Source organism: Monodelphis domestica, chromosome 1 (genome assembly GCF_027887165.1).
Source record: "Monodelphis domestica isolate mMonDom1 chromosome 1, mMonDom1.pri, whole genome shotgun sequence".
Classification (NCBI taxonomy): domain Eukaryota; kingdom Metazoa; phylum Chordata; class Mammalia; order Didelphimorphia; family Didelphidae; genus Monodelphis; species Monodelphis domestica.
This window is the reverse complement of record NC_077227.1, coordinates 600,844,241-600,868,064: the sequence shown is the minus strand read 5'-3', so window position 1 is coordinate 600,868,064 and position 23,824 is coordinate 600,844,241. Positions and strand designations below refer to the sequence as shown.

At 39.9% G+C, this 23,824-nt stretch overlaps 1 protein-coding gene across 1 annotated transcript in view; it reads left to right on the top strand.

The window, feature by feature from the left end:
- Positions 1-8,006: 8,006 nt before the first annotated feature.
- Positions 8,007-23,824, top strand: part of MAL (mal, T cell differentiation protein) — a 44,089-nt gene continuing 28,271 nt past the window's right edge. Inside the window, exon 1 of the mRNA XM_001373716.4 lies at positions 8,007-8,638. Coding sequence (XP_001373753.1) covers positions 8,546-8,638 — 93 coding nt within the window. The 5' untranslated portion in view covers positions 8,007-8,545. The remainder of the gene's footprint in view (positions 8,639-23,824) is intronic.

Sequence of the window (23,824 nt, the reverse complement as noted above, 5' to 3'; positions counted from 1 at the left end):
TCATTCTCACATGCTGTGATTCTATGGTTATCATTTGGGTTCATTTATTCAAAGAGTTCTAAATCTACCAATTAGGCGGTACACTGGATAGAGTGCCAGGCCTGAGTCAAGAAGACTTGAGTTCAGATCCAATATTTCTGCCAACAAAATCCTAAATGGAGTCATCAAAACAACTGAACAAAAATTCAAACAGTTTTAAATTGACATGGAAGGTGCTCAGAAGAGCTACTCGGGAATCTTTATCAAATGCCTTGCTGGAATACAGGGCTACTGGGTTATGAGATTCCCATAATAGACTATCTGAGTGACTCTGTCAAAAAAGAAATTAGATTAATCTGGCATAACATTTTTTTTGAGACTGAGTCTTCCCATCTCACCCAGGCTGGAAGTACAGTGATCACTCACTGGTTCAATCCCAGTAGGGAAGCTTTGATCTGCTCTTTTTCTAAACTGAGTTGGTTTATCCCCTCCTTAGGCAACTTGATGTCCGCCATCTCACCCCACTCTCACTCCAGTGGGTAACTGCATTGATGCTGGATATAGTATGGAAACCCAATTGCTTGAGTCCCACTGCAGCCCAGAACTCCCAAACTCAATTCACCAGTTAGTCTCCCCAGTAGCAGAGATGACTATAGCCATGAGCTACTACCTGGTAGCCTTATCTTTCTTGATAAAGATCCATGCTGGCTCTTAGTAATCACTGCTTTCCTTTCAAAAAATTTAAATTTAAAAAACATCTTTAATCATCCATTTAAAATTTTTGCCAGAAATTAAAGTCAAGGATTGGTCAAAAGATAGTAAGGCATTTGCTTACCATATTTTCACTTAATATATCTCTTGTTTCCAGTTTCTGTTAACTATTTTGTTGTATCCTCCCAGTGTGATGATTATTCTTCATGACAGGAAAAAATAAATGAGTGGAGTAGTCTTCTCTCAGTCTCAGTCATCTTATCACAGTTATCAAACATCATTATCCCATCCATAAAAAGTTCTGTCCCTTTTTTAATTTACTCCTTGCCCCCAACATAACCAAAAATATCGTTAAAAATTCTTGTTGACCTCTACCCATTTTGAACTTTAGTGCTCCTGACTCTACTCTTTTGTATTCATCTTCAGAAATCTAACTTTATTTAAGTTTAAGTTGATTGATAAGTTCCCTACATATCTACTGGCCTTGATGCATCCATTGGTACATAGGTATCTATTACTATTACACCACAGCTGGGTGGTGAAGTGTATAGAGTGCGATCTTGGAGTGCAATTTAGAGTGCTATTCCCAGAGTCAGAAAGACTCATCTTCCTAAGTCGAAATCCTGCCTGAGACATTTATTAGCTGTGTGACCCGGGCAAGTCACTTGACTGAGTTTGCCTCCATTTTCTCATCAGAAAAATGAGCTACAGAAAGGAATGGCAAACTATTCCAATAGCTTTACCAAGAAAACTCCAAAATTTGGCCACAAAGAGTTGGAAGTGACTGAACAACAACAAATGGAACTACTAGTCTCTTTAGACAGCTCCCTCTGTTTCATCAGAATCATTTCACAAATTAAGATCCATAAATCCAGAGCTTGGAACAAGTTCAGAGGCCAGTTAGTCCAACACCTTCATTTTATAGATAAGGAAATTGAGGTCTTTGCAGATGCTCTGGAAGGGTAAGAAGCAATATTTGAACCCAGGTCTCTGACTTTAGAGCTAGCACACATTATATTGAACTGCTCTAGAAATACTATATGATGATTTGAGAAATTTCTTTTCTTTTAATATTTTATTTTCCCAATTACATGTAAAAACAATTTTCAACATGCATTTCCCAAAATTATAAGATCCAAATTGTCTCCCTTCCTCCCCCTCCCAGAGAGATGGTAAGCAATTTGATCTGAGTATATATGTATTATCATGTAAAACATACATCCATATTGGTCATTGTTGTAAGAGAATACTTATATAAAACCAAATCCTCAAAATAAAAACTCAAATAAGCTAAAGTGAAAAATCATGTGCTTGATCTGCATTCCAACCCCAATAGTTGTTTCTCTGGAGGTGGATAGCATTCTTTGCCATATATCCTTCAGAATTGCCCTGGATCATTGTATTGCTGAGGGTAGCTAAGCCTTCCAGTGCTGATTATCCCATAATATTGCTGTTACTATGTACAATGTTTTCCTGGTTCTGCTTATTTCCCTCCTCATCAGTTCAGTAGGTCTTTCCAGTTCTTTTTTGAAATCATCCTGTTCATCATTTCTTTTTTTTTTTAAACCCTTACCGTCCTTCTTGGAGTCAATACTGTGTATTGGCTCCAAGGCAGAAGAGTGGTAAGGGCTAGGCAATGGGGGTCAAGTGACTTGCCCAGGGTCACACAGCTGGGAAGTGTCTGAGGTCAGATTTGAACCTAGGACCTCCCATCTCTAGGCCTGACTCTCAATCCACTGAGCTACCCAGCTGCCCCCTGTTCATCATTTCTTACAGGACAATAGTATCCTAGTATCTTATGCCACAGTTTGTTCAGCCATTCCCCAATAGATGAATATTTCTTCAATTTCCAATTCTTTGCCATCAAAAAAAGGACTGCTATAAATATTTTTGTACAAGTATATCCTTTCCCCTTAAAAAAAAAACTATTCCATTGATCCACCATTCTATTTCTTAGCCTGTACCAAATTGTTTTGATGATTACTGCTTTATAGTATAGGTTGACATCTGGTATGGCTAGACTAATGTTGTAGAATGATCAACTGTGAAAGACTCAACTACTCTGAGCAGTGCAATGATCCCAGACAATTCTGAAGGACTGATGGGCAAAGAATATTATCCATATCTAGAGAAAGGACTCTTAGGGTCAGATGCAAATCAAAGCATTCTATTTTGCAAATTAGTTTATTTAAGTTTTTATTTTGAGGTTTTTGGTTTTTTGATTATTCTTTTACAAACATATGTTTGTAAAATATGGAAATACATTTTGCATGATAACACATGTATAACCCAGATTAGATTGCTTACCATCCCCATAAAGGGGGAGGGAAAGGTACAAGAGACACGATCTGGATCTTGATGACTTCAGAAAACTTATGTTAAAAAATGTTATTACATGTAATTGGGAAAACAAAGTATCTTTATAAAAAATTTTAAAATAAAAAAGTTGTTATCAATATTTTTCTACAAGTAGGTCCTTTCTTCTTTTTTAGTGTCTTTAGGATATAGACCTAGTAGTGGTATTACTGATTCAAGCAGTATATACACTTTTATAGCCCATTGGGCTTAGTTCCAAATTGCCCTCCAGAATGGCTGGATCCATTCACAACTCTACCAACAATGCATTAGTGTCCCAATTTTGCCACATTTACTCCAACATTGATCATTTTTTTTTTACTGTCATATTGGCTTAGTGAGGGGTGGTATCTCAGAGTTGTTTTAATTTTCATTTCTCTAATCAAGAGTGACTTAGAATATTTTATACAATTATTGATAGTTTTGATTTCTTCCTCTGAAAACTGCTTGTTCATATCCTTTGATGTTCATATCAATTGGGGAATGGCTTGAATACATATAATAAATTTCAAAGGCAAAATTTGATCCCAGATCCTGACTCTACAAGTAGTGCTTTTCCCAATATACTGTGCTATATATTTTAGTGACAAGACCAAGTAAATAGATCATAACTTTCCCACTCTAAACTGTTAGCATCTTCTCTTTATTCAATCTTGAAAACTTATTCAATACTTTCTTTTTTCTTTCTTTTGTTAAAAAAAAACAACCTTACTTCCTATATTAGAATAGATACTTCTATCATAGAATCAATTCTAAGGCAGAAGAGTCATAAAGGCTAGGCAATTGGTATTCAATGACTTGCCCAGTGTTACACTGCTAGGAAGTATCTGAAGTCAAATTTGAACCCAGGACCTCTCATCTTCAGGCTTGGCTTTCTATCCACTGAGCCAACTACATGCCTCTCTGTCAATACTTTCAGTGCTAAACCATCCCCAGCACAGCATTTGGTTAGGTCCAGCCATTAGTTTTAACTTCCTATTTTCAGTACTATTTCTACTTCCTCATAGAATGTATTTGGGGCTTGATGTATTAGAATCCAAAAGAGGTGATCCCATCATCTTGGCAGATGTTGTCTAGATGTAGACATATAGGTTGGCCAAAGGGGCACACGTTCTGCAGCAGACTCAGGCAACTCCCCCCAAATGAAAACCACAGGATGATTGAGTCAACACTTTCAAGGCCTCTAAGAGTCCCAGTCTTTGATGGCAAGGAACAAACAACGAGAGACAGGAGAATGACACAGGAAACATTATACACTCTTCTGCTGAGACTTCAGGACTCCCAGCCTAGACTAGTCGTCTATGGTCTCAGGTCAGAAATATCCTCACAGAGCCAAGGAAGCTCTGCCCCATTTCTTCTCATGTCAGGTGTGGCAAAATGGATTTTATACCATATATTTAGGCACTCAAGCCTTGGGCAGGGTGTCAGTATTGAGATGTTCAATGAAAAAGAAATGGGCAATTGAATGACATGGGAAACATTCTGAAAGACCATGTAATTAACCATCCCCAAGTAGTTCTCAGGCTCAGGGTCATCCTCAGTTCTGTCCCCTCTGCATCACGTATCTAATCTGCTGCGAAGACTTATTGATTTGACCTCCACAATATCATTAGAATCTATCCCCTTCTCTCTATTCATATGGTTAATACCTGAGGCTCTGAGAAGCTTCCTAACTGGTCTCCCTCATTCAAGGCTTTCTCCATTCCTCCATTCTCTATATAGTTGCTAAGATGATTTCACTAAAGCGTACATGTCAGTCCTCTAGTCAATAAACTGCATTGGCTCCCTATTAGCTGTAGGATCAAATATAGACTGCACTATTTGTCATTTAAATGTCCTTCACAACTTAGCTCCAACCTACCTTTTGAAGGTCTGACTCCCCTTCACCCCTCTATAATCCAATTGGCTTCTATTCTTCCCACATGACATTCCATCTTCCAACTACAATGATTCTGTGCAGGCTATTCCCCATTCTTAGAGTGTTCTCCCTTCTTACCTCAAGTCATCAGAGTTCCTAGCTTCCTTCAAAATTCTGCCCTAACACCACCTCCAAAATGAGTTCCTTGTATATACTCTCTCCTTTCTTCTCTCCAATTCTAGAACTATTTGTACATTGTGTATCCCATCATCCCTTACTTTCCTGGAGTAACTCAAGTATCAGTTCCTTTAAGAGGACTACTTCCCCCCTCCCACCAAATGTTTATTGCCATGTCCCTGAAATCTACCTTGTATTTGTTTTTGTGTGTATTTTGTATTGACTTACTTGTGTAAATGTTTCCATTTCATAGAATGCTTGCACCTTAGAGGCAGAAATTATTTAACTTTATCATGATATCCCTAAAGCCTACATAGTGCCTTTCAAAATTTAGATGTTTAATAAATGCTTGTCAAATAAATGGTCACTTGTAAAGTGATGGCATCAGACTAGATAACCTCCAAAGTCCCTTTCATTTCTAACATTATGATTCTAACAATCCAGATAGGTAAAACAAAGTGGATAAAGAATTTCTATTGGCCAACTTTGATTTTCAGTTGAATGGGTCACCCATAGACTTGGTTCAACAATACATATATCTTGGGCAGATAATACCAATGGACAATGATCTACACCCAGAGTTGAATAATAGATCAAACTAGATCTGGGAAAATGCAGACATCTTTCAAATATTCCATATTTCTTCTTGATAAAGATCCATTTTATAACTGTGAGTTATGAATATTATGCTTTCCAACAAATTGAAGATAAAGGTCACCTAAAAAGTGATGGAGAGGCACAATCAAGTCAATCAAGTGACTGTAAGAAAGCAGCAACATATTACAAATGAAGAATTTTGCAGGAGAAATGGAAAGGATGAAATTATAGAGATGTATTATAGGGGGGAAAGATGGGATGGTCAAATAATAATGACAAAAGATCATCAAGAAAACAAGCAAACATTTATTATGCACCTATTCTGTGCTAAGCACCGTGTTCCATGCTGAGAATGCAACACCAAAAATGAAATTTGAAGGAGCTTACTTTGTAATTGGGAAGAAAACATGTATTTATATAGATATATTTTTAAAAAACACAAATAAAACAAGTCCAAGGAAACCCAAAAAGTCTTTGTCAAGAAGATGGTAATTAAGCCAAGTCCTAAAGGAAAGCTGAGGATACAGCCAGGTGACTCAGTGGATAGAATGAAGGGCCTGGAATCATGAAAACCTGAGTTCAAATTTGACCACAGATATATATTGCCTATATGACCCTGGGCAAATCGCTTTACCCCAAATCCCTAGCCCATATTGCTCTTCTGTCTTGGAATGGATACTTAATATATATTCTAAAACAGAAGATAAGGGTTTAAATTTTTTTTTTAAAGAACACTGGAAAGGTAGAATAGGGCTAGGTTGAGAAGAGGTAAAAATTCTAAATAGAGAAGGATGGTCAGCATCCTTTAAGTAATATAGAACAAAACCCATCCTCACCTGCTCATTCTGGGTGACTCCTGTCCCCATCCTTCCTTACAAAGATCCACCTCTGGGACTTCCCACATGCTGGAAAGAACAGACATGGGAGAATCACACTACCATCAAAGTCCTATCATATGATCTTTAATAGAAGAGAATTAAATCTTCTCCCAAAAAGGAGTTCCCATCATAGCTTTTTTTATACCCTTGCCTTCTGTCAGTTCTAAGGCAGAAGAGTAGTAAGGACTAGGAATTGGGGGTTAAGTGACTTGACCAGGGTCACACAAATAGGAAGTGTCTGAATCCACATTTGAACCCAGGACCTCTTGTCTCTAGGCCTGGCATTCAATCCTGAGCCACCTAGCTGTCCCCTTTATAATCTTTTTAAAGTTTAATTTTGTTCCTCTCTTGTTTTTATGAAGCACTTTGTATGTAACATCTTGATTGAGCCTCTCCACAATCCTAGGAGGTCGCTTCTATTAGGTAGTATAAGGGGTAACCCTTCCCCATTTTATAGACGTTAAGTTACTTACTCTGGGACACCCAATTGAGGCAAAATTCAAACTCAAATCTTCATTCTTTGTCATAATCACGAATCTGATAGCCTTTTTCCAGAGTAACAAGTAACTTTTCTCTTCTGAAATTCCAAGTTGGCACAGACAAGCTAGTGAGCTTCAAACGGTGTCCCCCACAACGGAGTTTTAATCGGGTTACTTAGCCTGGGTTTGTAAACTCGCCGTCCCGTGGGTCACCTGAACGTACAGACTTTGAGGGAAAGCAAGAGGATAAAAAAGATCCGAATGTAAAAGCAGAAGCCCGAAGACTGCGCAGCCAGCCCTCTCCAGGGTCAATGAGAGAGAAGGCTTTTTAAATGCACAGTCCTGAAACGCAAGTGGCCGAAATGTTGAAAAGTGACCCCAAACCCCAAGGTTTTCACCATCTTGATCACATAGGATGGGGGCTGGGGCTAAGTAAGGGGAAATACCTTGGCTACAGAACCGCCCCCCTGCCGCAGGTGTGGCTTTCAGAAAGGAAGGAACGGTCTACCTTCGATAGCAAATCAGAGCCTGCGTGTGGGTACTGATGGGGGAGAGCCGAGGGGACAGCTAGAAAAAGGCTCGCTGGATTTCGAGTAAGACCTGAGTCTGACTAATAGAATTTTGTCCTGGAAGGCATCTGAGAGGTTACCTCAGTCTTAGTAACTTCGTGATAAATCAGTTCACTTCCGTGGACCTTAGTTTCGTCATGTGTAAAATGAGGGAGTTGGAATAAATGATTCCAAAGGACTTTTACCAACTCTAAATTGGAAACTCAATGCCCCCAGGCAAGGCAACTCCCTAAGACCTGTAAATTACTGGGGGAGATGGAGATAATGTTGCCTCTTCCAGGAGTTCCTTATGCCGAACAAATGACTGGTCTTTCCTAAAATCCAGTTGAGTGTTATATTCCCTTCCCCATCCCCATCTCCGCCCTCCCCGCCCCCACCCAAAGGTCTCAAGAGCAGCCAGTTAAGGCAAACTCTCTAAGCGGGACACTGGAAACACTCCTCCCTTTGCAAGAGCTGGTTCTCCTCCCCCCAGCGACGGGCGAAGGGGGCCCAGGTTTGCTGGGCGGGAGGAAGAGAGAAGGGATACCGGGATCAGTCCAGTCAGACTTCGGACTCGCAAAATAAGGAGTGCACCTCTCTGGGACTGGGCGGAGGGCTCCCTGCAAGAGGTCAGGCATCCTAGCACCTCGCGGGACTCCCCACTGGCACTGTCGCCGCTAGAGCCTAGCTCTAACAGATGAGATTTGGCCAAGTCCTTCTGGTGCTTGGTCTACACCTTCAGGGAGGAGACACCTGCTGAGTGATTGATTGATGGGCCACACCTCCCACTAGGGCTCCAGTCTCCTCCTTCTCCTTCCTTTCCCCCCTCTTAATCCTGGGCGTCCTGGGCCACCAGGCCAGTTCGGAATTCTCCGGGACAAGCGGAGAGAAGGACCTTCTCTGTGCCCCAGAGAATAAGAGGCACCTGGTGTGACTGCTGTTACAGCCTTGAAAGAAGCAAGGATGGCGCCTGCAGCAACTTCGGGAGGTGGCTCCCTGCCCAGCGGATTCTCGGTTCTGGCCTCCTTCCCAGACCTGCTTTTCATTTTTGAATTTGTGAGTTGGCCTTTTAAAAATATCTGTTCTTTCCTGGCCATGGGGTGGGAGGATGAGAATAGAAATACACCTGCAGCCTTGACCGGATGGGATGCTGCTGGACCCATTTCTGGGAATATCTAGGCTTTCCCTACTCCCTTGATAAGGGAAAAGGCACAAGAGTGATGCTAATTAACCACCTTTATTTGAACACTTTCCCGTTTGCAAAGCCCTTTCCTCATAGCAGCTCTGTGAGGCACCCAGGTCAGCTAATGGCCTCTGTTTACAGATGCAGATAATTGAAGTGATTTGCTTTACCTACATACAGCTAGTAAGCTGGGAGCTAGATTTTAAACCCAGGTCCCCTGCTTCTAGTGTCCAAGTGCCTTATACAAATTGATAAAAAGCCTTCCAGCACCAGAACTCCATCACAAACCTGCTAGAGCTTCCCCAAAGTAATTTTCTAGAATTTGGAGACTTAAAAAGATTTTCTCCAGCAACTCAAATTGGCCATATTGAAAATAAAGGTAGAGGTGTTTGTCAAAAGACTTTCCTACAATCCTCTAAACTCTGTGAAATATGAATATATTTGCATAAAGCAGTTTTTCTGTCATTCTTAAAACTAGAGGTTTATCCTGTTTAGCAATTACATGTTTTTATTTCTTCCAGGTCATTTTTGCCTTTAAAAACAAAACTGTCAAAAAAACCTTAAATATATATATATATATAGAGAGAGAGAGAGAGAGAGAGAGAGAGAGAGATAGAGAGAGACAGAGACAGAGACAGAGAGAGAGAGAGAGAGAGATAGAGAGAGACAGAGACAGAGACAGAGAGAGAGAGAGATAGAGAGAGACAGAGACAGAGACAGAGACAGAGAGAGAGAGAGATAGAGAGAGACAGAGACAGAGACAGAGAGAGACAGAGACAGAGAGAGAGAGACAGAGAGAGACAGAGACAGAGACAGAGAGACAGAGAGAGACAGAGACAGAGAGAGACAGAGACAGAGAGAGACAGAGACAGAGATAGAGACAGAGACAGAGATAGAGACAGAGACAGAGATAGAGACAGAGACAGACAGACAAACAGAGACAGAGACAGAGAAAGAGAAAGTAGTGTAAGGAGATCTGGATTTAGGTATAAAGGATCTGGGTTCAAGTTTTGACTCTACCACTTACTAGTATTTGTATGTCCTTAGGCAAGTCACTTCTAATGATTCTATGGCTACTCTTCACCTCATCTGTAATATCTGGTCTTACATCTAACTCAAACAATATTTTTTTCTTAGGCTTTGTTAACATAACCAATTTTGGGGTACCACAAAACACTATTTTAGAGAACTACCTGATTCTAAACATAATGATGATTTGTTAATACAGTATGAAAGGAAACACATTACCTAAAAAGATTCAGAGTGAGACTACTTTTAAGCAATTTTTCAGGTTTGTGGTTGGACTTGTAATGACCAAGTGTGCAGTAAGAAGCACTGTTATGGTTGTTTCAATTGAAACTCCAGTTATGTGTTTTGTAATATCACACACATTTCTTCATCTTTGTCCTGATTCTTATACTTTTTATAGATTTTTTTTCTTACTTTTGTAAGGTACCTTGATGAAAAGAATGTAATTTGAATCATTGTCAAAATGTTGTGACTTTGAAGTAAACGCTTGGTTTGGTTTTAGTATGGGGAGGATTAGATCAGATAACCTCTCCTTCCCCTTTTAGCTATAAGTCTGCAATTCTAGGGACTGGGGAGGAATGCTGAGTTTTTCCAAAAAGTTTGTTGTTGTTTTTGTGTTTATCAGTTAGTTAATAAATATCATTAAATACGTACTACATTCCAGGCACTGTGCTGTATTGGGGATTCAATGAAAGGAAGAAGGGGGAAAAAACCAGGCTCTGCTGTCAAGGAGCTCTCAAGCTAATGGAGAAGCAAACAGATTAGTACAAACAAAATACATATAGGGTATATTGAGAGATCTAGAGTCAAGGAGGATTGAGAAAGGCTTCTTTTAAAAGGTGAGATTTTAGTAGGAATTTAAAAGAAGCCTGAGAGGCCAGGAGTAGATGAGAAAGGAGAGCATTCCAGCTATGAGGGACAATCAGTGAAAATGTCCAAAGTCTGGAGATGGGAGTATCTTTTGGGAGGAACAGTAAGCAAAAGAAGCTAAATGATTTTAAAATGGACCGATTAAGACAGAATTAAATATCTGGATGGGATATGGCAGGAGCAATTGAGTTGTTTTTTGTTGTTTTTCTTGTCCCTAACAGTGGGGAATGTTGATAGGTACCTTAAACCCTATCCCTGTGGATTTGGATAGCTTTGATTTGAAAAGAATACAATAGAGGGAGTTGTTTGCATAATGATAGTGTGATCCCACTCGGAGATTGGCCCTCGGATAGTTGAGGGCTTAAGATTCTCCTCCCACAATAGTCAGTGAAAGTTGTATGACCTTGGACAAATCTCGAACTCTTCTGGACCTCCCTCTCCCTCTCACGGTGTTCTCTGTGCCCTTGTTCGAAGGGAAGTCCATAGAGACTATATGTAGTTGAAAACCTCAATGGAAATTCATATGGAATTTCTTTTAGATACATGTTGGAAAATAACTAACAATCAACCAATTTCAACCCTTGGCTACCAGCCACCACTGTTAGAATTTCCTGCTTGTTTGCTTCTGTTACAACTGCCAAGAATTGTTCGTTTGTTTTTCTATTTATTCTTCAGTAGCCCAAATCAAAGATAGTTGTTCTTTTCCTTTCTAAGCCCATGTGCTCAGACTGTACAGAGCTAATGAGAAAGGGAGGAGGGGGAATAGTCCAGTACCCTATCGAAGAGATGCAGAATATAAGCTCCTCAGGGGCTGAACTGTGCTTGGTTTGTCTCTCCAGCAGCTAATATGCTGTTTGGGGTGTAGTAGGGGCTTAAGAAATGCTTATTGACTGATTGATAAAAAGCTTCAGTCCAGCCCCAAACCGAGTTTGTTGCTGTAAGTAACTTTCAGGATCTTGTTGGAATTTTTTAAATGATGGCTGTCTCTGGGCTTTGCAGTGTGACTCCTGGATGGAATTTTCCTTTTTAGGTTACCACAACCATATTCAGATTCAATTCAGTAAAAATCTGAGTGCTTACCAGATATGAGTAGTCTGCAAGGCAATGCAGGGGGCCCAAATGTGTCTAATAACACAATTCTTGCCTTTATAAGAGGTTGCATTCTGGTGGAAGAAGAGTAGAGAGGTTTGGGGGTCTCTACCACCCCAAATAAACTGAGGACTCATTTTGTGCCACTCAGGCCCTAGTTATAGCTCTGGCAAGAAGAGCCATGGAAAGTGCTCTGAAGGCTTGAAAGGCAAGAGAGATCATTGCCAGTGGAAAAGAAGCAAAGCTTCATGAAGGAAGTAGCATTGGATCTGAATCTTAAAAGGATGGGCAGGATTTCAACTGGTAGAGATGTCAGGGAGGGGAAAACATTCCAGGCAGAGGGAACAGCATGAACAAAGACATGGAGGCAGGAAACCGCAGGGTGTGTTCAGGGATCCCTGAGTAGTCCAATTTAACTAGAAGGTGGAGAGTATGTATAGAAGGAGATAAGACTGAAAAAATAGGTTGGGGTCAGATTATGCAGGGCTCTGAATGTAGGGCTAAAGTGTTGGAACTTAATCTGTAGGCAAACAAAAAACTTTGTTTTTAGAGAAAGAGACTGAATCTAAGTTTTGTGTTAGGAAATTTAACATGGTGGCAAGTGTAAGATGGACTGGACTAAGAATATGAGAGATAGGAAAATCAGTACGGAGGCTGTTATGGTACTCTAGGTGAGAGGCTAGTAAGGGCTAAAACAACTGAATGGAGGTGTTGGTTATAGGAATAGAAAGGAAAAGGGGGCAGCTGGGTGGCTCAGGGGAGTGAGAATCAGGCAGGCTAAGATATGGGAGGTAAGGAGTTCAAATATGACCTCAGACACTTCCTAGCTGTGTGACCCTGGACAAGTCACTTAACCTCATTGCTCTTTTGCCTTGGAACCAATACACAGTATTGGTTCTGAGAAGGTAAGGGCTTAAAAAGAAAAGGAATTGGAAAGAAAGATGGGAGATGGAAATCTCAGGGAGACAGAATTATGAGAGAAAAAGAAGGGCAACATAGCTCAAGGTAAGTGGGAGAATGGTGGTGCCATTTACAGAAGCATGAAAGCTGAGAAAAGAAAAAGATGGATTTGGATTTGGTTTTAGACTTGTTAAGATTCTTGTTTGCTCAATCATATGTCAGTCTCACTTTCAATCAGAAGTTGAAGAGTTAGAGGCTGAAGACCACCCAAGAATCTTGAGTTCCTCCAGTCATACCAACCATTTAAGTAGCTACTTATTTTGCCTAGGTAGACAGTCCATAAATATAAGTTATAATAGCTGGCATTTAGATATTGTTTATTTTTATAAATTATAAACACAATAAATTATATGTGATCATTCTGTTATATGAATATGGATTTTGTAAATTATATTATTTTATATTATTATATTACACATGAATATATGTAAATATTATTCTGTTCCAGGTGCTATGCTAAGTGCTTTACAAATGTGATCTAATTTGATATTCACAACAACTCTGTAAGCTAGGTATTAGTATTACTGCCATTTTGTAGTTGAGGAAACTGAGACAAATAGAAATTAAGTGACTTGTCCAAGGTCATAAAGCTAATGCTGGTTAATTATTAACCATTTATCCTGTAAATAGATTCCTTTGTATAGTGTTTGTTTTCGTGTTGTCTCCCCATTTAGATGGGAAGAAGAGACTGTCATTTGTCTCTTTTTTGGTATCCACAGGTCTCAGGGTACTGAATATTTTTTTATTGATTGATCAAGACTAGATTTGAACTCAGGTCTTCATGAATTCAAGCTCAGGTCTCTATTAGTTGCCCCAGCAGCTAACAAACTAGATGCCCAATAGATTGTAATAATTTGTAATAGAATTACTTTACATTTCTTTAGAGCTTCTGTATTCATCCAAAGAGGTTAATCATAGGTCCAAGCAATCCTGTAATAAGTAGAACAAGTATTGTTATCCCCACTTTGCAGATAAAGAAACTGAGGACCAAGACTCCTGACTCTCCAGCCAGTGTTTTGGGTTGTTGTTGTTTTTTCCACATCAGTGATTTTTGTTTTTTTTTCTTTTTTAATAAATGTTCTTACGGGGGGCAGCTGGGTAGCACAGTGGATTGAGAACCAGTCCTAGAGATGGGAGGTCCTAGGTTCAAATCTAGCCTCAGATACTTCCTGGCTATGTGACCTGGGCAAGTCACTTGACCCCCATTGCCTAGCCCTTACCACTCTTCTGCCTTGGAGCCAATACACAGTATTGACTCCAAGACGGAAGGTAAGGGTTTATAAAAATAAATAAATAAATAAATGTTCTTACTAATGTTGCACAGTGGGTCCTATTAACAGATGAAGTTGGGGGTAGCTGGGTAGCTCAGTGGATTGAGAGCTAGCCCTAGAGACGGGAGGTCCTAGGTTCAAATCTGGCCTCAGACACTTCCCAGCTGTGTGACCCTGGGCAAGTCACTTGACCCCCATTGCCTACCCTTACCACTCTTCTGCCTTGGAGCCAATACACGGTATTGACTCCAAGACGGAAGGTAAGGGTTTAAAAAAAAAAAAAAAACAGATGAAGTTGATAGGAATGGAGTGAAGGATAAATCAGAACAATTGAACTAGGCAGGACTCTTAAGACACTGTGTGGCCGGAGAGTCTCATTTGCTTGTCAAGTAGAATTTGAATAGTCCTCAACTTGTACAAAATGGGCTTGGGAGCAGAGAATTCATTAAGGCAAATGGGCTTTTCCCTGGGGGCTTCAGAATTTAGGGAGCTCCAACAGAACTTGCTACCCTTGAACAGGTTTAGGACCTTGTTAGCAATAAAACTTAGTCTTAGAAACAAACTACCAGCAGGTTCTTCCCCACAGTGAGCACTTCCCCAGGCCACACCCTATGCCCCACACCTTCCTCCCAAGGGAATAGAAAACTGTTAGCAGAGGTTCTCGGGCTCTTCTTTTGCTGACTTCTCCCTGGAATTGGGGATTCCCAGCCACACTTCAGGTTTGGCTTCTCCCGTACCCCCTTCACCCCCAAGGCTGGTCCAGGAAGCCCAGGATCTCTGAAGAGGACAGTGGGAAGGATGAGCCCTGGCACCTCCTTTTATTGACTTTCCCAATCCTGCCCCCTCCAGCGCCATCTTGCAGGCAGCCTTCCCAGGCTGCAGCCAACCTCCTCACCCCTACCCCTAAGGCCCCTTCCTTTTAGCCCCTGCTCAGCCAGTATCCCACCTTCTATGTCTTAGCCTTGGATTACCTCCACTTTTCTGAAATGTAGCTGAATCTCAATTCAATCCTTCTTTTATAAAGAATCTAAGGGAAAGAGGAGATAGGGCATAAAGTGAAGCCTTTTTAAAAAATTCCTTGACTATTTCATCTTTGTTTATAAGCATTTCTCAAAAAACTGCTCTTAGAAAAATGTCATGAGCTAGGATATATTCAATTTTGTTCCAAAGTAGGTCAGGAAAAAAAGAAGGAATTCTGGCCAGAAATGATAAATGGTAGTCTTGGGGGCCACTAGGTGGCTCAGTGAGTATCAGAGCCAAGTGTAGAGATGGGAGGTCCTGGGTTCAAATTTTGCCTCATATACTTCCCAGCTGTGTGATTTTGCAAAAGTCACTTAACCCCCATTACCAATCTTCTGTCTTAGAACCAATACACAATATTGTTTCTAAAACAAAAGGTAAGAGTTTGAGGGGGGGAGGGTGTTAAATGGTAGTCTTGAGAAGGGGAGCAAATGGGCCCATATCTGGGGACCATAGAGTCTGCCAGATGGGAGTGTCCCCAAATGGTCTGTACGAGACACCAGGGTCTTTATTTCCCCACATCTTGCCTCCCACCCACTTCAATTCCTGTCTCTATGTCTCAAGTCTGGAGAGCCAGTACTGTAGGGATAGAACTGGAAGACTACCCAGTCCTACTTCCTGGTAGGTGGGAACAGAGGAGAAAAGGGCAGAGAGGGTCAGTCAGTCAGCAAGCATTTAGGAACTTACTACATGCCAGTTCCTATCCCAACAATAGAGCAGGAAGGAAGGATACTAATGCTCTCTTTCTCTCCCTTCTCTCCCTTACATCATCTTGGTGCCTTTGCTTCTAGGGTTGCCTAGACTTAAACTCTCCTATTCCTCATAATTGAATTCATACCCCTCCTTTAAAGCCCGACTCAGGAGATATACTTCTTAAATCTTCTCCCTAGACTTCAAACAGCAACTTTGTTTTACAACTCTTATCAGTCCACTTATTGTGTAATAATGCATATTAAAATTATCGTATCTCCCTAGAAGACTTGGAGTTTCGTGATAATAGGAACCCCATTTTGTCCAAATATTTTTTATCTCCTCAAGAAGGTCAAACAATTATCTGTGTATTGTACAGTCTCATGATAAGTATTTGTTGAATAAATTAACATTCCCTTAGAATCATTATTCCACATGGTAGTTAGGCATGAAATTATAGAATATTAGAGCCAGAAGGGATCCTATAGGTCATCTAATCCAAACATCTATTTTAACCGATGAGGAAACTGAGATCCTAGTTTGGTAAAGAGTCAAAGCCAAGTCCTTTAGACTGAAAACTCATCATGGTTCTCATTACTCCTCAGAAAATGCGATCAAGAGAAGTGAAATGAAGCCCCTGCGGCAATTTCATATAAACATAAGCAAGGAGTCTGTTTAGAAAGCACTTAACTGACCCCAATGAATTTGAGTCTTGCAGCTCACATGAATTCCAGCCAAGGGTACTGCAAGAAATTATGGCTGCACTGTTTTCTAGTCTTTGAGGAATCACAGACAATGTGAGCATTGTTGCTGGCCTGAAAACAAACAATTATCTCATTTTTGCAACACAAAAAGAGAGAGAGAGAAGACTATATAATTCAAACGATAGGATGGTGAGGTTGACATAGATTCCTAGTAAAATTCTAGAATATGTTATTAAAGGGACGTTTCTTGAGCAATTAGAAAGGGAAGCAGTGATCAGTACAATTCAAGTTAGTTTTGTTTAAAACAAGTTTTACCAGAATAACTTCATTTCTCCTTGGACAAGACTAATGCTTGGTAGAGCAAGTGAATGACATCTATCTGTATTTTAGTAAAGAATTTAATTGTCCTTCACAATATCCTTGGGAATAAGAAGAGTGAGTTTAGACTAACTATAGTATAGTTCTATGGGTTCAGAACGTGGACAGTGTCTAATTTGTGATTAATGGATCAATACCAGCCTAGTGGAAGTGTCTAGTGGTATGCCATGGGCTCTGGTTTTGATCTTGTTCTGATTAGATTTTTAGCAATGATTTGAATGAAGGTAAAATTGTATTCTTATCAAATATATAGGTAATATAAAGCCAAGAGAGATGGTGAATATTTTTGATGAAAAAGCCAGTATCCTCAGGATCTAGTTTTGACAGACTCTGTTATTGTTCATCCTTCTTTACTGAAGAGGATCAATGACATCACAAGAGTGGTATCTTGACTTGTGGGGGAATTGAATTTCGATGAAGCAAAGTTACTCAAAGTTGGCAGCCCCTCTTTCTCTTTCAGAATCATCAAAGTCCAGTGGCAAGACAAAAGTCAGGACCACTGGTGATGGCCTGGGATGCAGTGGATGACCTTGTTTCTCTGATGTATTGCCAAGCTCCAAGCCCTCTCTAGTGCCTGCTTCAGCTGCCTTCATGGCCCATTGGAACAAATTGTTCTCATCCACCCATTCTGCCGGGGGAGGTCTTCACAAGCTTTTAGTAGACACCCACCTAACTCACCGATGGGTAACCCTCAACCTGGTTTAGCCCATCTGCCCATAGTGTTACCAGGATGTGGCCAATATGCATACTACAACTTCTTGGTGCTGCAGGTGAGAGTTGGGTAAAAGGTGGATACCAAAGGTGGATGAGCTGCCTGAAAAGGGCTTGGCAAGCCCTCACAGTAGAGGTACTTGGCCTCTTGGAACATCTCATATGATTTAACAATGGGCTAAATCATTTACTAGGCATAAGGGAGTTGATGACAAAAGCTCCCTAATTCAATGAGTTAAAAGGGTGAGCAATTGTTTGAGACTTTTGAAATCATTTCCCTAGGAAGGGTGGATATGCCCATAGGCACCTTATTGAGCAGATGAAAGATATCTCCTTATTAAATTTCAGTGATTCAGGCTGTTCTCTTTTAATTAAAAAAGGCCTTCCCTCTTTAATTATTTCCTATTTATGTCTTAGAGAGCTTTTTTGTAGATAGGTGTTTGGTCATTTTCTTCCCCACTGAACTATGAGCTCCTTGAGGGCAAGAACTGTCATTTGCCCCTTTTTTGTGTCCTCAGAATGCAGTCAGTGTCTGGCATGTAATAGAGGCTTAATAAAATTGACCACCAGCTAACTGACTTTCCCAAATGACCACATAGGTCTTTGTGAAAAAGTGGGATCTTCAGCAGAGTGAGGGAATCATAGTGATTTATTTTGGTTATTGTGAGTCCTTGATGGATTTTTTTTAATGAGCTCCTAAGAATCCTTTAAAATTTATCCATTTTGGGAGCAGTTAGGTGGCAAAATGGATAGAGTACCAAGTCTGGAATCAGGAGGACTCATCTTTGTAAGTTCAAATCTGGCCTCTGACACTTCCTAGTTGTATGACTGTGGTCAAATCACTTAACCTTGTTTGCCTCCGTTTCCTCAACTGTAAATTGAGCTGGAGAAGGAAATGGCAAACCACTCCAATATCTTTGCCAACAAAATCCTAAATGGAGTCACAGAGAGTCAGACATGAGTGAAAAACAACTGAACTGAAAATCTGAGATTAAAACCCAGTTCCTTGAACTCTAAATGAAGAGATGAAATTATTAAGCTTGGAGGAGACCTCAGGAGCCACCTAGTCCAACTTTCTCATTTTACAAATGAGGAACCTAGCCCACAGAGTTTAAATAATTTGCCCAAGGTCATAGGTGATAAATATCTGAGGCAGAATTTGAACCAAGACTTTCTTATTTCTAAGTTAGTATTGTTGTAGTATTTTGTGAATTTGAAAAACTTTTGTGAGTTGGCTGGCCAGGGAAGGTTACCTAACTACCATATTGTTTTGCTTTACTGGTGAAAGGTGGAGAGGAAAAAGCAGTAGACTTATAATCAGAAAACCTATATTCAAATTCTGGCTCTGCTCCTTACTGTCAGTGTGATTTTGGTTGAGTCATTTTACCTCTCTGGGTCTTGCTTTCCCAATCTTTAAAAAGAGGGACTCTTTTTGCCAGCCTGTATTGTTGCTCCTTCTTTGTTTCTGAAGAGGCCTTATGACTCCATAGGGTGATGTCTTAATTTGCTAAGGGACTGAATTTAAGTGAGGCAGGGTTGCATAAAGTGGTCAGCCTCACTCTCTCTTCTAGTCGTCAGAGTCCAGGGGCAGGACAAAAGCCAAGATAAATGGTGACAGCCCAGGATGCAGTGGATGACCTTGGCATCTTTGATGTGTAGCCCAGCTCTAAGAGCTCCAAAGCATCTGCCTCAGCTGCCTTCGTGGTCTTTGGAACAAATTGTTCTCATCCACCTCTTCTGCCAGGGGAAGTCTTCATATGTGAAGGCTAAACATCCCCTTAACTCACCAATGGATTTGAGTCCTGTGGGTTTTCCTCAATCAGGTTTAACCTGTCTTTAACAGTTTTTCCAGAATCTGACCACTGTGCATGCTACAGCTTCTTGGAAACATGGATGAGAGCTGGGTGGCATGTGGATACCAAAGGAGAAAAGCAACCTGGGATTTTCAGGAAAGACCGGTACCTCTGCCAACCTCTGTATGATGTTATGAAGATCAAATCAGCTAGGAAATGGCTGAATAAGTTATGGTATATGAATGTGCTAGAAATCTATTGTACTATAAGAAATGATGAAGGGGATAATTTCAGAGAAGCCTAGGGAGACTCATGAACTGATGCAGAGTGAATTGGCAGATCCAGGAGAATAATTTCTACCAAGGGAGCAACATTTTAAAGACAAACAGCTATGAAAGACTTAGGAACTCTGATCGATACAATGATAAGCCACTTCTCCAGGGAACTCTTGATTAAAGATGATACCTACTTCCTCTCAGAGAGTGGATGATTCAAAATTCAGATGGAGATATAGAAATATTTGGGTTTGATCAATGCAGAAATTTGTTTTTGCTTGACTTTTTGTATAGGTAAATAGTTACATTTTATATCTTTCTCAATGTGGAGGAGAGATTTTTGTTTATCTCAAAATGGTCTAAAATATTAAAATGGGATTTAAGAGAAAAGGATTTTGCATATCGTTTGTGTGTGTACATATTTATGCTAACAATGATATAGGATTGGGAGAATAAATGAGGAGAATCTGATTACTTCTGGAAGTTCTTTGTTTTCAAATGCCATGGTAACTAACCATTTATCCCCAATGTAGGTTATATGCCACTGGATAATCTCTATGCATTAGTCGCTAAATCAATTACCATACCTCCAAGTCAGATTTAGAATATGCCTTCATTCCTTTGACAGAGAAACAAGATCCTGTTGCAAAGACAGATTATAGAATGTCAGAGTTGGAAAGGCCTTCCAGTCATTTGGGCCAGTCCTCTAATTGTAAAATTATAAAGATGAAGAATTGAGGCCATGTAGCTAGTGAATGACAAAAATGAGGATAGAATCCTAGTTTCACAAGAATTATCCTTGACTTTTTTTTTTAATCCTTACCTTCCATCTTAGAATCAATACGAGATTTTGTTTCCAAGGCAGAAGAGTGGCAAAGGCTAGGCAATGGGGGTTAAGTTACTTGCCCAGGATCACACAGCTGAGACCAAATTTGAATCCAGGACCTCCAATCTCCAGGTCTGGTTCTTAATCCACTGAACCATCTTGCTGCCCCCATTTTCTTGAATTCTAAAGTCTTTGTTTGGTCTTCCTTCCTTCCTTTCCTTTTCTTCCTTTCTTTTCTGTCATTTTGAGAAACTTTTATCTCTTACAAACAAGTTTCTTGTACAAGCCAGAAATCTTATTGAATGAATCACATGATGGTGACTTTCCATACTTCTTGGGGACAGAAGACTGGGAAGCCCTACAACTCCTCTTCTTCAAAACCTTTATGTCATCTGATGTTGAAACTGTCATTTAAATACTCTCTCCTATGACATGCACAAACACTGTCTCTCATCTTTACTCCTCCAAGGGCTGAATTATTGTGCTAGTAAGAGTTTTTCTGGCTATTCCAAATGAAGCCCTTTGTGACCCCATCAAGGAGTTTTCTAATAAAAGGTTTTCAGAAAAAGTAAAATAGCAAGGAACAAGAACCAAAACTGTTATTCCCTAAGTCGGTCTTGTTACAAAGACTGTCTGTGTACCCACCTAGATACAATCTTGGCTCACTCAAGCTGAACATATCTAAAAACTTATTGTGCCTGAAGGTCCTAGCATGCTAGAATGCAGGAAAACAATTCCCCCCCCCTTCCTCCTTCATATGTCTCCTCCAACCAGAGTCAATTCCTCCTAGACCCCAAGAATGTAGGCTATAACTTAGAAAACTTTGGGGGCAAACCTTCATGCAACTATTGTTATTGTTATCTATAAAATGAAGGAGTTGGACTAGATGGCTTCTGAGACCACTACGACCTGATGATTTAGATAATAGGTCCAATAATCCTAAATTCACAATTTAAAATTATTTTTAAAATCTCAGCAAATAACAATCTAATAAACAAAATAAGAAAATTCAAAATAAAACCTTGAATTCTATACTATAATTTTTCAAAAATTTTTTTTGTCTGTATTCCCTTCTACTCCATTTTTAGGGGGTAAATACTATACTTTTTCTAAATTGACAGTGCTAAATCTCCACTTGAATAAGTCTCGGCAATCTACCTCTTTTGCTTTAGCCTAATCAACAGTTTCTCTTCCAGAACATTAATATTAATTTCAACATGTGCTATATTCTTTTTTTTAACCCTTATCTTCCATCTTAGATATTTCCATTGAAATTATTTGGCACATCTGAATTGTGCTTGCATAAACATAGTCTGAAGGAAATAGAGTTGAGCAAAAATCTCAGCAAAATTCTACTTTTCCTGCCGTTACCCAAATGTACCAACTGGGCCCTTGAAGTCTCTGGGAATGCTGACTGCTTTTTCCAGCTCCAAAATCACTGTTTTGGGGAATCAGTTCTGCAAATTATGACCCAAGCCCCATCTATTATGGTACTCTCTCTTACCTAGAATATGCAAGAATCATCAGTATGAGAGCAAAAACAATTAAGATATAAAAGCAGTGTGGGATAAAATGAAGGAACTCAAGTAATCTCTTTTCCCACACACGAATTGGCACCTGAAGCTACACTAGAAAGCTCTCATTAAAGGCAGAGATAACCATTGGCCATTTTTACACAAGTAATTCAGCAAGGGGAAACTAGCCACGGTGGCCAGGAAAGAATGGTGAACCTAGAGTCAGGAAGACTCATCTGCCTGAGCTCAAATCTGGCCTGAAATACTTCCTAGCTGTGTGAACCTGGGTAAGTCGCTCAACCCTCTTTGCCTCAGTTTCCTCATCTGTAAAATGAGCTGTAGAAGGAAATGGTAAATCATTCCAGTATCTTCACCAAGAAAATCCCAAACTGGGTCACAGAAAGTCAAACATGATTCAGCAAAAGGATTTTTTTTAATTTTAAAAAATCTGACATATCTGGGTGATTATGGCAGAATATACATTTAGTTTTAGGTTAATTGGGCTATATGTAAAGAATCTGAGGACTTGAAAATATAAGGTTATTTAAGTGGAAGGCATTTTTCATATTTTCACATTCTCCCTGCCCCCAACCTAGGCAAACAGGTTTTTCCAAACTTTCTTGTTCCAGGTGATTCGGGGCTTTGTTTTTGTTATTTCTGATACCCAAACTCTGTCAGCGTTTACATTCAATAACTGTGTCACTAAGAAGCTTTTTCAAACTTCATCTGTGGAGGCTCCCAGTCCACCTCTGCATCACAATCCTCCCATACCTTCCTTCCTTCAGAGGTACCTTCATGATTTTCTGTGGCCAGATCCAAAGGTCACCTCCTAGTCTAATCCTTGGGCAAAAGCTGCATCATCATCCATCATCATTTTGGAGTTAGTACTCAGCCTCTCCTGCTTTGAGGGATCTGCCCCAGTTAGAACACTGAAGGCAAGTCTTCAGAATAACTGACCTTGGTTCCACCTCCGTGCCACACCCAAAGCAAGGAATGGGGGAATTTCATGGAAGTGTCCTTTGTCATCACGGGAGGATCTTTTTTTGTTTTGTTTTCATTTTAATCAGTAGATCTTAGTGTGTTGGAACTACAAGGAACTTTAGTCCAATAACCTGTTTATTTTTATTTGATTTATATCCCTTCCCACTGAATTTTCCCATGTGACAAAGGAAAACTGTTTAGCAGAATCTTGTTGCTCAGTCATTCAATTGTGTCTATTGGCAAAGATACTGTAATGGTTTGCCATTTTCTTCTCCAATGTTTCCCATTGTATGGATGAGGAATGGAGGCAAATCAGAAAAGATTAAATGACTCCTACAGGATCACACAGCTAGTAAACGTGGGAAGCTGTCTCTTGGCAAAGATACTAGAGTGGTTTGCTATTTCCTTCTCCAGTATGAACCCATTTTATAGATGAGGAACTGTGGCAAATGGAGGTTAAGTGACTCCTCCAAGGTCCAAAGCTTGATTTGAACTCAAATCTTCCAAACGCCAAGCCCAGTGCTCTATCCACCAAACCACCTTAACTACCCCCAACAACAGAATCTACTGATGAATCAAATACATCTGACAATGTCTGTAACGCTCCACCCCCATGTTCTACCAACCTGCCTCCCAAAGGAAGGAGGCATTTTTCATCCACATCTATTCTCTATAACAGAAATTAATCATTCCTATTCATCAGCGTCCAAGTGCCTTTTAGAGTATTGAGATTTTCATTTACATTCCTTTAGACAATGTGTTCATTGTCTCCTGACTCTACGTAATTCATACTACATTAAGCATTTATTATATGTCAGACTGGAGATACGGAGCCAAAAATGAAACAGTCCTTGCCCTCAAGGAGCTTACATTCTAACAAGGAGAATGAATAAATAGAATATCTTATTTTATATGTTATATATCACATATAAAATATATCATGTTAGA